The sequence below is a fragment of the Hibiscus syriacus genome, unplaced genomic scaffold (assembly GCF_006381635.1).
Source record: "Hibiscus syriacus cultivar Baekdansim isolate YM2019G1 unplaced genomic scaffold, ASM638163v2 tig00117007_pilon, whole genome shotgun sequence".
In the NCBI taxonomy this organism is placed as follows: Eukaryota; Viridiplantae; Streptophyta; class Magnoliopsida; order Malvales; family Malvaceae; genus Hibiscus; species Hibiscus syriacus.
The window spans coordinates 561153-575792 of NW_024063520.1; the positions used below are offsets into that span (position 1 = coordinate 561153).

The window sequence follows — 14640 nt, forward strand, 5'->3', positions numbered from 1 at the left end:
TCGACAAATCAAGGATAGTGGGACACATCATGATGAATCTAATCCCACTACTGAAGCTGAATTACAAGATGATAGAGTTTCTGAGAAGGACAAGGAGGAGGATTCTGCCAAGGTACCAGATTCTGATGCCAAGGCAAAAGAAAATTCTATTCCTACAGCTAAGGAAGCTAGACCTCCCCCACCCTTCCTGCAAAGATTGAAGAAGCACAATGATGAAGTTCAATTCAAGAAGTTCGTAGATATTCTTGATCATCTCCATATCAATATACCTTTATTGGAAGCTGTTGAACAGATGCCGATGTATGCCAAATTTCTGAAGGACATCTGTACCAAGAAGAGGAAAGTAGAGACTGTTGCCACGGTAACAGAATTTTGTTCTTCATTGAGTAAGTTACCGCTAAAGAGAAATGATCTGGGCAGTTTCATTATTCCTTGTTCAATTGGAGCTAATTTCGTTGGAAAGGCTTTATGTGATCTTGGTTTAAGTGTCAACTTAATGCCGAAATCGATATTCTTGAAGCTTGGCATAGGAGATGCAAGACCTAACTCAGTTATTTTACAACTTGCCAACAAATCCCATGTTAAACCGGAAGGGAGAGTCGAGGATGTCATAGTAAGGGTGGACAAGTTTGTGTTTCCAGTCGACTTCTTAATTCTGGACTGCGAAGTTTGGCATATTCCAAGGCACCAATCATTCTGGGAAGACCTTTACTAGCCACTGGACGTATATTGATAGACTGTGAAAAAGGTGAACTCACCATGAGAGTGGCTGATCAGTGTGTGACTGTCAATGTTTTTAGAACGCTCAAATATGTTGATGACACTGAAGAATGCCAAGGCATTTCTGAATTGAACTCAGTGATTGAAGAAGAGACTGAACATCTTTACCAGAACAACTTCATTCAGCTAGCAGAAAATGAATACTGGGTGGATGATGAAAGCTTAGTGGAGTCCGACGACTTTCCAATTTTGGAGGAGCAATCTAGCTTAGTACAAGTTAGATCAGGTATGAATTTTGAACCTCTGAATTTTGATGAATTCATTTCTCTTAAGCCTTCATTATTGCATGCACCCAACCTAGAGCTTAAGACTTTGCCAGGGCATCTTAAATATGTTTACTTAGGTAGCGATGAGACTTTACCGGTGATTATTTTCGCTAACCTTACTGTTAACCAAGAGCAAAGTTTGTTAAGTGTTTTGATGCAGCATAAGAAAGCGATTGGTTGGACTATGGCCGATTTGAAAGGCATTAGTCCCACGATCTGCATGCACAAGATTCTGCTAGAAGATTGCCACGGTAATTCAATTAAACCACAAAGAAGACTCAACCCTATTATGAAGCAAGTGGTGATGAAAGAAATTCTGAAATGGCTTGATGCTGGAGTGATCTACCCTATCTCCAATAGCTCATGGGTGAGCCCTGTCCAATGTGTTCCGAAGAAAGGAGGCACGACGGTGGTTACGAATGAGGATAATGAGCTATTACCCACTCGCACTGTTACCGGATGGAGGATATGCATGGACTATCGAAAACTCAACAAAGCTACGAAGAAGGACCACTTTCCTCTACCTTTCATCGACCAAATGTTGGATCGATTGGCCGGCAAAGCATTCTATTACTTTTTGGATGGGTACTCGGGGTATAATCAAATTGCCATCGCACCAGAGGACCAAGAGAAGACTACATTTACTTGTCCCTATGTCACTTTTGCCTTTAGGAGGATGCCTTTTGGACTCTGTAATGCCCCGGTAACGTTTCAGCGCTGTATGCAAGCTATATTTTCAGATATGGTTGAGGATTTTTTTGGAGATCTTCAAGGATGATTTTTCTGTTTGTGGGGACGACTTTGAATGATGCCTCGACAATTTAGCAATAGTTCTCAAGAGATGCGAGGAGGCTGAGTTGGTCTTAAACTGGGAAAAATGTCACTTCATGGTGACTAAAGGCATTGTATTAGGCCACAAAATTTCACACAAGGGTATTGAGGTAGACAAGGCGAAAATTGAAGTGATTGAAAAGTTGCCACCACCAACTTCGGTCAAGGGAATAAGAAGTTTTCTTGGACATGCTGGATTCTATAGAAGGTTTATCAAAGACTTCTCCAAGATTTCTAAACCCTTGTGCACATTGCTTCAACAAAACCAACCCTTTGTGTTTGGTGAATTATGCCTCGACACATTTACTGAGCTGAAACGACAACTGATCTCGGCACCCATTGTAGTCCCTCCTGACTGGACATCACCATTTGAGCTGATGTGTGATGCAAGCGATTATGCCGTAGGAGCTGTTTTGGGGCAACGCCGAGGTAAAATCTTTCATGTTATTTATTACTCTAGCCGCACTTTAAATGAAGCACAATTGAACTACACCACCACTGAGAAAGAATTACTTGCCGTAGTATTTTGCTTTTGATAAATTTAGACCTTACCTAATAGGCATTAAAGTTATTGTTCACACTGATCATTCGGCTATAAAATACATAGTGAGCAAAAAGGATGCCAAGCCTAGACTTATTAGGTGGATCTTACTTTTGCAAGAATTTGACTTAGAGGTGGTAGATAGAAAAGGAACTGAAAATCAAGTTGCTGATCACTTATCTAGGCTAGAGAACAATTCTGAATGCCATGACACTGTAGATATCCAAGAGGAATTTCCTGATGAGAAAATTTTATATGCCGCGGCAATCCCGTGGTACGCTGACCTTGTTAATTTTCTTGTTAGTGGAATTGTTCCTTTTGATTTGAATAGTCAGGCTAAAAAGAAGTTCAAGCACGATGCAAGGCACTATTTTTGGGATGAGCCATATATGTTCAAACATTGTGCCGATAAGCTCATTAGACGATGTGTACCTGAAGAGGAGCAAAGTGATATTTTGTACCATTGTCATTTGGCCCCAAGTGGAGGCCATTTTGGTGGAGCAAGGACTGCTGCTAAGGTCCTGCAATTAGGCTTTTACTGGCCAACTTTTTTTAGAGATGCCCAAGCATTTTACAAAGGATGTGATCGATGCCAACGGACTGGAAACATCTCCAGACGACATGAGATGCCACTGCAAAATATTTTGGAGATAGAGCTGTTTGATGTATGGGGCATCAACTTCATGGGACCATTCCCATCTTCTGAAGGAAAATTATATATATTGCTTGCTGTGGATTATGTGTCAAAGTGGGTGGAAGTAATAGCAACTTCAAAGAATGACTCTAAGACCGTACTCAAGTTTTTGCACAAGTATATTTTCACTCGGTTTGGAGTACCTCGTGCTATCATCAGTGATGAAGGAACCCATTTTGATAACAAGTTAATTGCCAAGGCATTGCTGAGATATGGAGTTCGACACAAGATTGCCACGGCATATCATCCGTAGACAAATGGCCAAGCTGAGATATCTAATCGAGAGATCAAGCAGATTTTAGAGAAAGTGGTGAACCCAAAGTGAAAGGATTGGTCACCAAAGTTGGATGAAGCACTTTGGGCGTACAGAACAACATTCAAAACTCCTTTGGGGATGTCACCCTTCAAGTTAATGTATGGTAAAGCTTGTCATCTCCCGGTTGAGCTTGAACATAAAGCTTATTGGGCTATCAAGCGATTGAATTTCGATGCTCAACTAGCTGGGGAGCAAAGATTATTAAAACTTAATGAAATGGAAGAGTTTAGAGCACAAGCATATGAGAATGCTCAAATATACAAGGAGAAAACCAAGAAGTGGCATGACCAAAAACTGATGCCACGGCATTTTCATGTGGGGCAACAAGTCTTGCTTTACAACTCCAGACTTAAACTCTTTCTGGGAAGCTAAAATCTCGATGGTCAGGGCCATTTGAGGTGCATTATGTCTATCCCCATGGAGCTGTTGACATCAAGAGAATAGACAATGGGAAGATCTTCAAGGTCAATGGCCAGCGTCTGAAAGCCTACAATGGAATTCCACCACCGCACAACAAGAACGTGTTACGGCTGCACGATACTGAAGCCTGCCCAGAGGAGAACCAAAATTCGATGCCTCGGCATAGAATATGTGTCTGTGCATAAATAAAATTTAACATTCAAGTTTTTTCTTTAGTTTTATTTTATTTTGTAATTAATTTTTGATCTGATTTGTAGGGACCACATTGCTGCAAACCATACAAGGAGAGGTTACCAAAGAGATGAAAGGACAAAGCATTACTTGGAGAGATATTCTTTTGATTTGTTTCTTTTTATTTAATTTAATTTCTGACATTTACTTTTCTCTTTCCACAGTTTTTGTCCCATCACATCATTGCTTTTTGGCAGTTTTTCCTTCCCCATACACGCACAACCCCCACCCACTAACTTCTCTCTTAACCATCCTATCACCCCTTTTCCCTCCCAAATTTTTAACTTTTTCTTTTATCTTTCATTATTAATTTTTCTCTTTCATTTTAACTTTTACCTTTTCTCTTTCTTTCATTCATCTTCTTTCTTTGTTATTTCTCCATAGCCGAAATACATCCAAGTTTTTAAAGATTTCAAAAGCTTCTTCCTTTTTCATTTTTTCTTACATCAAAAACACTGAAAATGGTGCGCTCAAGACCGGCTGCAACCGACACGATCGCTTGGCAACAGTTTGAGAACGATGAGGCCAAGGCTCGGTTCTAAAACTTTTAAGAACCGAAAACTCTTTTTTGAGTTAGGATTTATTTTTATCGAGGAAACCGATGGTGGTTTTGGACCCGATGTTATGGACATCGTGACGCCGCTCACGTGGCAGAAGTTTTTCTCGTCATCCTGGTTTGGTGAACGCCTCATTAGTTAAGGAGTTCTATGCGAATATTTCCAAGCCCAAGCAACACTCCATCTTCGTTCGAGGAAAGCAAATCCGTTTTATATCCACTACTATTAATCGTTATTTTCATTTGCAGGATGTTGTGGATAACCATGCCACGTTCGAAGAGGAAGCCGATAGCAACACATACGATGGGGTCTTGGAGGACCTTTGTTTCGAAAACACTGAGTGGAATGGTCGCCAGACGAGCCGATACTCGGTCAACCGGGAACGTCTTCAGCCGCGTGCCAAATTATGGAATCACTTTCTCAAGCACAAACTCATGCCCACCTCCCACAGCAGTACGGTATCACTTTCACGCTTATTGCTTTTACATTCTATAATGGTATCCCGTCCGATCGATGTGGGTCGTATCATTGTTCAGCAAGTTCACGACTGTTTGGGTAAAAAGGCAAGTGCTTTGGTGTTTCCTAATTTAATTACTGCTTTATGTCGTAAGAAAAAGGTTGAGGAAAATGCTTTTGATGAAATTTTACCTGGATTATCGGGCATCAATAGGGCTCGACTTCCACTGTTGTTGGGAATTGAAAATCCCAAGTCTAACGACCCTGTTCATGAGCAATCTGCAGGTGCTACAGAAACGAATGCCGAGGCAAGGTTACTTGCTCTCGAGGAAGCTGTGACGCAGACTCAAGCTCAAGTCCATGCTTTACACGGTGACATCTGTAACTTCTTTGGATATGTGAAGCATAGAGATGCTGTGGTGGAATCATTCTTTCAAGAAATCATTCCCCACGGACAACGGAATTTTCCTGGATTCCCAGACGAAATTCTGCCGGCATTCACTGTCGAGGCATCTCCAGAGCCTGAGCACGATGCACCTGATCCTCCTGCTGATGACCCTACTCCTGATACACACCGGTCCAAGACTCCTGATTATCCGCCCACTGTCCCTGTCGAAGAAACACCCAACCCCGTCCCAGCACCCAATCCTTCTCATGCACAACGTAGTGGTCGCCGCACCAAGACCACGGCTGGACGCATTGCGTACTATTACTCCACTTCTTCCGAGTCCAGCCCAGTACCTATCTGAAAGCGCACCCGACGAGGAGCTGCTAGCACCTCCAAAGCACCACCACCACGTAAACATTGAGGTACCTATCTTGCATCTATTTTCATTTAGTTGCATTTCATTTCATAACATATAGTTTATAGTTAGTTTAGTTCTCTTTAAAGCATTGAGGACAATGCTTCCCTTAAGTTTGGGGGAGGTATTGTTCTTGGTTGGTCATATGCATGATAGTATTAGCATAGTATTATGCCATGGCATCAGTAAATGGTAGGACAGTTAGATAAAATGTTTTGAGGATACCCGATGATGATAATTTTGTTAGGCTAGAATCTGAATGTAAATGACTGTTGAGAATGATAGAACTTACTCTAGGGCTTGATGCTTTGTGAAAAATATTTACACGATTTGTATGTTCTCTATACTTAGAAAATTTAGGAAATTTTTATGAAGGAACTTTAGTTAGTCTTGGCATTGAAATATAGTATGGTGTTTAAAAGAAAAATCATAAACAAACTCCCTTAGAAATGAAACTGTGAATAAATGCTTAAGAATAGCTGTAGAGGGACACTCCTCTTTGCCGTGGCATTTCCTGGAACTTTCTTTAATAAATGGAAGCCTTGTGCATATGAGTGAATGAAAGAAGTCACAGGATGACTCTACTTAACTAGCTCGGGGATGGAAGGTATGCTCCCTTTCATCTAGAGTGTGGGAGAGTAGGTATGATGAGCTGACTCCCTTCGTAACAGCATAAAAAAAATCACAGAAAAGGGAGTAAAAATGTGATTAATGATAAGTAAATGCCTTGACAAAAACTAGGGGACTTGATTAGAAATTGTTAAATTCGCTAAGTATAGATTGGATACAATCACGCACAACACACTACCACAAAGCATTTTGACCTAGGGAAAAGTACTTGAATTCTTGATAAGTCTAGCATGTTGAAGCCTATCGTTCTGAGGGTTGAAATTCAATTTTGTCCTACTGTTTTACTATCGAACTTTGCCATGACATTATGCTTATGTAACTGCTATCCATTGCTTGAGGACAAGCAATAGCTTAAATTTGGGGGTGTGTTAACTTCCTAAAAAGGCTACTTTTAAAGCCTTTTTCACTTAAGTTATTGTTTGTTTAAAAGCTCATTTTAGTCATTTTAGGATCATGTAGTTGCATATAGTTGCATTTGTGGTGGCTGTGCTATTTTATTTCTTAATGGTGCTATTTGAGGGAAAGGTACAGTTCGTCTATGGTGTGCAGGGAATAGCAAGAAAAAGGATTCTTTGGGAAGTAATGCCACGTCATCACACGTTGCTAAAGCAGATTGAAATGCCTTGGCATTTCTGGCGCAGAAAAAGACAAAAAGATATTTCTGCATAAGGACAGCTGGCACTGGACAGCTGTCCCTGCACGTGGAGTACTGCTGTAACCACCTTCCAGAGCTACCAATGGACCATTGCCACTTGGAGGATAAGGTTCATGCACAAAATGTGATTCTAGGGGTATGAGGGGTATTTTGCACCCAACAAACTCATCATTACCCCTAGATATTTTATTTATTATATATGACACCTAATGGGAGAGAGAGAAAGGACGGTGAGCACACGCATAGAGCAGAAAAAAATTCAGATTTTTATTTTCTCTTTTTCCTTTCTTTTTCCTTGGAATATTCCTCCATTGATTAAGCTCCAAGGAGTGGCAAGCTAGGAGCCGAAAGGAGCTAGCGAGCTAGGTGGTTCATGGTGGCCGAGAGGAGACCTCTGGTGGCGCGTCGAAGGCTTCTTCTCACTTCCCTTTTTGCTACTATTTCTTTATATTATTTTGTGGGTTGTTGGAATGAATTTTCATCACTTTGTGTTTGGATATTTCGAACCCCACCATGAACTAACTTATTTGGTGGTGGTTGGTTGAATGGTTGTTTAAACTTTATTTTTAATGGTATATTTAAGTTTATTTTGGTTCTTTATTTGCTTTGCTTATGAATGCTTCACCATCTAGGCTTGTAAGAGGCATGGAAATGTCCATCTCTTAGATGAAGGTTAGGTATTCGGAAGAATCCTAGACTAAAAATACTTGTAAGTATTCGGAAGAAACGCAAGATAAGATCCTCATAAGCAATGGGTTATGGTATTTTCAAGGGGCTTTGAAACGACCTAGGAATATTATAACTTAATCCCTTAGATCTCGGAAGAGACTAGGTTAGGATTTCAATGACTAAAAAGGGTGTCTTTATCAATAGGGTAGGCTGTCCAACATCGTTAAGTGAGAGCAGATGCCTTGGCATCCTATTCTGTTAGGTTCTTTTGAACACCTTAGGAAAGTCCTGTCCAGTAAGTAAAGACAAGATAGCTTAAATATACTTGAGAAATAAGTTTAGCAACCTTAGAACAATCCTTACCATTCATTTCATTGGAAGCTTGTCACGTGAGGATTATTTTCTTCTTATTTTATTTATCTTTTTATTTACTGTTTTTACCATTTCTCATTGCCTCAACATTTCACCATACTCAACATTAAACATCCATCAATGCCACTGCATTTCCATTTGCTACACCATCAATCCGCATCCACCAGCATACACATATCTATTGCCGTGACATTTGTATATATCAAGACTAACTATACTTAGATAATTTAGTGCATTGCTTTGGTTAGACTTTTGTGATTTCACCCAATCCCTGTGGAGACGATACTCACTCATCATTATATTACTTGAGCGATTGTGTATACTTGCACATTATTTGCGTATATTTTATAGTACTCACAACACGCAACAAGTTTTTGACGCCGTTGCCGGGGATTGGCAGCCTGAAGTTATTTAGTTTTTCCAGAGCATTTTATTTTGTTTTGCATTTTTATTTTTGTATAGTTTACTTGATATTTTTGTTTTATTTTTTTTTCAGGTTTATTTAGTGTATGCCTAGAAGAAATTCTGAAGAGCCTTTGGAACCAATAGAACCTGAGATTGAAAGACTCTATAGAAGAAGAAGACGTGCTCAAGGAAATATGTATCAGATTAGAAACCAAGGCATTGGTCAAGATGACGGAAATCAGAATGCCGCGGCATTAAACAATGTTGAACCTGCTATCAGGCCTCGTGTTATTCGAGATCATTTAAATCCGATGCTGGATGATCTGAATCCTGGGATTGTGGCACCCGAAATTCAAGCTGCACATTTCAAGCTGAAACCAGTCATGTTCAACATGTTGAATTCCATTGGGCAGTTTGGGGGTATGACAACTGAAGATGCCAGGCAGCACATTCGCAATTCTCTGGAAGTTTGTGATTCTTTTCGCTAAGAAGGAGTGCATGAGGATTTTCTGAAATTAAAGCTTTTTCCGTATTCATTGCGTGACCGAGCAAGGGCTTGGTTGAGTGGTGTACCAGCAGGTTCGATGGAATCATGGGCCGATCTTTGCAAGAGCTTCTTATTGAGGTACAACCCACCAAATATGAATACGCAGCTAAGGAATGAAATATCATCTTTTCGCCAGGGCGACGACGAATCCATGTATGAGTGTTGGGATCGTTACAAGAGTTTGCTTTGAAAGTGTTCAAATCATGGTTTTCATGATTGGACTCAAGTAGTCATGTTCTATAATGGAGTCAATGCACCCACGAGGATGTTACTGGATGCCTCGGCAAATGGGACATTGCTGGACAAATCACCTACGGAGGCGTTTGCTATCTTTGACAGAATTGCTAACAATGATTATCAATTTCCTTCCTCAAGACTTGGGAGTGGGAGGAGATCACCTGGAGCATTCGAGTTAGAAGCCAAAGATTCGGTGTCCGCTCAACTCTCCGCTATTACTAATATGTTGAAGAACTTACAATGTTTCACTGATGTGAAGGAAGTGAAAACAACTAGTCTGGCATGTCTGTTATGCCAAGGCAATCATCACGAGAGCGAATGCCCAACCAACCATGAGTCCATCAACTTTGTAGGCAATTACAATCGATGCAGCAACAATCCTTACTCAAACACTTATAATACTGGATGGCGTCAGCATCCTAATTTTTCATGGGGAAATCAAGGAGCCCACAATGCTAATCAACCTACTAGGCAGCAGAATCACAATGAGCCTCAAAGTTACCAAAATGCTATGCCATGGCATAATGCTAACAAAGGAGCTTCATCTTTAGCGAGCATAAGTTCCTTAGAAGCTACAATTCAAGAATTCATATCTACTACGAAGACAAAGCTGCAAGACCATTCTACTTCAATTAAGAATCAAGGAGCTTTACTTCATAGTCAAGGCGCCTTACTTTAAAGCCATAGCTCATCTCTGAGAGCTTTGGAAGGTCAAGTTGGTCAGATTGCTACGGCATTGTAAGAGCATCAGCAAGGACGTTTGCCAAGTGATACTGAAGTCACTAAAGGGCCTGGAAAAGAGCACTGCAATGTGTTAACTCTTAGGAGTGGAATACAAATCAATCGACAAGTCAAGGATAGTGGGCCACAGTATGATGATTCTAATCCCACTACTGAAGCTGAATTACAAGATGATAGAGTTTTTGAGAAGGACAAGGAGGAGGATTCTGCCAAGGTACCAGATTCTGATGCCAAGGCAAAAGAAAATTCTATTCCTACAGCTAAGGAAGCTATACCTCCCCCACCCTTCCCACAAAGATTGAAGAAGCACAATGATGAAGTTCAGTTCAAGAAGTTCGTAGACATTCTTGATCAGCTCCATATCAATATGCCTCTATTGGAAGCTGTTGAACAGATGCCGATGTATGCCAAATTTCTGAAGAGACTAGGTTAGGATTTCAACGACTAAAAAGGGTGTCTTTATCAATAGGGTAGGCTGTCCAACATCGTTGAGTGAGAGAAGATGCCTTGGCATCCTATTCTGTTTGGTTCTTTTGAACACCTTAGGAAAGCCCTGTCGAGTAAGTAAAGACAAGATAGCTTAAATATACTTGAGAAATAAGTTTAGCAACCTTAGACCAATCCTTACCATTCATTTCATTCGAAGCTTGTCACGTGAGGATTATTTTCTTCTTATTTTATTTATCTTTTTGTTTACTATTTTTACCATTTCTCATTGCCTCAACATTTCACCATACTCAACATTAAACATCCATCATTGCCACTGCATTTCCATTTGCTACACCATCACACCATCAATCCGCATCCACCAGCATACACATATCCATTGCCGTGACATTTGTATATATCAAGACTAACTATACTTAGATAATTTAGTGCATTGCTTTGGTTAGACTTTTGTGATTTCACCCAATCCCTGTGGAGACGATACTCACTCATCATTATATTACTTGAGCGATTGTGTATACTTGCACATTATTTGCGTATATTTTATAGTACTCACAACACGCAACAATTTGATATCCTTGTCATGTTTTTTTTCCTTTTCATGATTTCATCTTTTTCACAATTAGCACCGTATGCTTTTTGACTATCAATTTAATTTAATTTTTTATTTTTGGTGCAGTAACTTAGAAATTTCTCTTCAAGTGAAAGTCCCTTGCGCGTGCTGTCTACCATATTATTTTTAGCATGACTCTCTATATATTCACAGTTGCTAGAAAAGGTTACTATAATGCAATTGCAACCATGACAATTCTTACAATATCCTCATTCCCATTTCTTATTCTCATTGCAGCTGCATGTGTTAGCTTCTGCCATGGCAATTCCAATGTGCTTTGCATTGGAAGTGAGAGAGATGCTCGTTTGAAGTTGAAGAATGATCTGATTGATCCCTCAAACAACCTATCTTCCTGGGTTGAAGGTGGGGATTGCTGTGAATGGAATGGTGTTGTTTGCCATAACACAACAGGCCACGTCACTCAACTGCTCTTGTCTCCTCCTGATGGACGGCAAGGTTACGGTCGTTCAGCTCTAGTAGGCAAAATCAATCTTCTCTGTTGGAGTTGTAGCATCTCAATTGGCTTGACTTGAGCAATAATGATTTTTGAAGCATTTAAATCCCTGAGTTTTTAGGTTTGCTGGGGAGTTTAACATATCTTAACCTCTCCCAATCACTATTCTAGGGAGCCGTTCCTCATAACCTTGGGAATCTCTCAGAGTTGCTGTATCTTAACCTCCGAGGTAATTATTTATTGAAAGAAGAGAGAAGTCTTCAATGGATTTCTGGACTTTCTTCTTTGCAGTACCTTGATTTGAGCCGAGTGGATCTTCGTAATGCAACTGATTGGATACAGGCAACATTATCCAATCTTCCTTCTTTGTTAGAGTTGCACTTGTCTGGTTGCATGTTGCAAGATGATACATCTTCGATCAGGACGGTTAATTCTACAAATTCACTAGCCATTCTTGATCTTTATCTGAACAAATTATCTTCAGTTCCTAGGTCAATATTGGTCTCGTGTCCATGGATCTTAGTGGCAATCATTTGAAAGGCCCAATTCCTGATTACTTTGGGAACATGTCATTTCTTAAAGGTGTTGATCTTAGTTTAAACTCACTCAATTCATCCATACCCAACTCCTTGTATAGTTTAAACCATATTTAATCCCTTGGTCTTACTGATAACTATTTACAAGATGAAATTTCAAATGCCATTGGAAACTTGAGCTCTCTCATTCACCTTGATCTGTCGGACAATCAGCTTCAAGGAAAAGTACCAGTTTCTTTGGGAGATGTTTGCAAATTGAAGGAGATTGATTTGTCATCTAATGGAATTGAGCAAGACATATCGTAAATCCTACAGAGTATGTCTAAATGTGGTTTGGAGAACTTAGAATCATTGAGTATGGCAGATAACCAACTTTCTGGCCATTTAACTCGTAAACTTGGGCAATTTAAAAATTTAGCTTACCTGAACCTTGCTCGAAACAACATTTCTGTTCCCATTCCATTGTCGATAGGGGAGTTATCATCTTTGAAGCTCTTTGATGTTTTAGAAAATCGATTGGAAGGAGTTGTATCAGAAACTCACTTTGCTAATCTCTCGAGGTTGACAACTTTGATGGCCTCCAAAAGCATGTTGAGATTTGAACCAAACTCAAGTTGGATTCCTCCTTTTCAATGTGAAATTATCCGATTGATTCAATGGCGCCATCTTGGCTCGAAGTTTCCCCGGTGTTTAAAGTTCCAAAAGAACTTGTCTCAATTAGATATCTCGCAGGCAGGAATAGCAGACGTTGTGCCCACTTGGTTTTTGAACCATTCCTCTCAATTTTAAATTGTGAATCTTTCCTTTAATCAACTTACTGGAGGGATTTCATATTTGAATGTAGGAAACATTGTCGACCTCAGTTCAAATCGATTCTCTGGTACACTGCCAAGACTTCTGCAATCTTTAGGATTGTTAAGTTTTTCAAAGAATTTATTTTCAGGATCCCTTTCTTAATTTGTTTGCAATTCATCAGGGACGTCAGTGCTAATTCTTCACATTGATACAAATCTTCTCTCTGGAGAAATTCCAGATTACTGGAATCGTTGGTAGGACTTGGAGCTCTTAAATTTGGGAAACAACAATTTGATAGGAAAAATCCCATCTTCTTTGGGAGATACAAGTCTTGCAATGCTAAACCTTCGGAACAATAGCATGTTCGGAGAATTACCCTCCACATTGCAAAATTGTACTGATTTGGTTATTCTTGATCTCAGTGAAAATCATTTCAGTGGAAGAATACCAACATGGATTGGTGACAAGCTCTCTAATCTTGTGGTACTAAGCCTCCATTCAAATAACTTTGATGGGCATATTCCTCATACAATTTGCACTCTTCAATCTCTTCAGAATTTGTACCTTGGACACAACAACATTTTAGGAGATATTCCAAAATGTTTTAGAAATTTAAGTGCAATGGCCACTAAAGAAAAACAAAGTAAATACTACTACCAAGTGGAGACGTTTGTTAGAAATGCATATATGTACACTTATTTGATAGGTGCGTCACTGGAGGTGAAAGGAAGAGAGGATGGGTATAGTACCACACTAGCACTTGTTACCAGCATTCACCTCTCAGCTAACAGTCTCACAGGAGATATCCTAGAAGAACTTGGAAGTCTCATTGGGCTATTGTCATTAAATTTGTCAGGGAATCTCCTAACAGGAAATATACCAGACAGCATTGGCAACATGGAGTTGATAGAATCACTTGATTTATCGATGAATCGTTTGCATGGTGGAATCCCTTCAAGTTTCTCCAATTTGAATTTCTTGAATCAATTAAACGTTTCCTACAACAACTTGACAGGACAAATCCCAACATCCACTAAACTTCAAAGCTTTGAAAACTCTTCATTCATGGGCAATCATCTCTGCGGGCCTCCTGTCAGTAAAAACTGCAGCACTGAAGGTGTTCCGACCGATGCTACAAAGAATGGAGAAAGCAGTGGAAGAAGTAAAGTGAACGGGTTTTATGTGAGCATTGTTGTTGGATTTGTAATGGGATTTTGGGGATTGGTGGCTCCCCTATTTTTCATCAGGTCTTGGAGGCATGCTTACTATGCAAAGCTGGAGCATTTTGGTAACAAGTTGTATGTGTTTTGGGCTCTAAGGGTATGTAACTCCATGGGAAAACAATAGCATGTATAATTAAGGTTTGTGTGTGTTTGTAGTTTGAGTAATATATTGAAATGTGAATGAAGTGTGTATGGTATTTCAATAATGAGTACATGGTTGGGTTAAGGAGTGAACATAACCAACAAACTTTAGAAGTTTAATGATAAATATTGAAGTACTTGATTTTAGTCCAAATACTAACACATTTTGTAAGCTTAGCACTGTTTACTTAAATAACCATTCATGTATTTCTTGCTTTACTTCCCCTTGAACACATAGTTCATTGGCTATTCACCAATTTTAGGATAAAATTGCACCATC

General features: G+C 39.7%; 1 protein-coding gene across 1 annotated transcript; it reads left to right on the plus strand.

The window, feature by feature from the left end:
- Positions 1-12087: 12087 nt before the first annotated feature.
- Positions 12088-14343, plus strand: LOC120195163 (receptor-like protein EIX2). The gene is made up of 3 exons (XM_039197254.1): positions 12088-12296; positions 13046-13115; positions 13255-14343. Exons 1-3 carry the CDS (start codon positions 12178-12180, stop codon positions 14341-14343), a joined length of 1278 nt encoding a protein of 425 aa, XP_039053185.1. The 5' UTR covers positions 12088-12177.
- The last annotated feature ends 297 nt before the right edge of the window (positions 14344-14640 follow it).

Bases quoted from the DNA above. Each gene is read 5' to 3' on its own strand.
- LOC120195163 (XM_039197254.1), top strand. From the start codon at position 12,178: ATGGATCTTAGTGGCAATCATTTGAAAGGCCCAATTCCTGATTACTTT. The intron at 12,297-13,045 runs GTATAGTTTAAA...ATTTGAATGTAG, and splicing joins TCATCCATACCCAACTCCTT to GAAACATTGTCGACCTCAGT. The intron at 13,116-13,254 runs GTTAAGTTTTTC...AATCGTTGGTAG, and splicing joins CTTCTGCAATCTTTAGGATT to GACTTGGAGCTCTTAAATTT.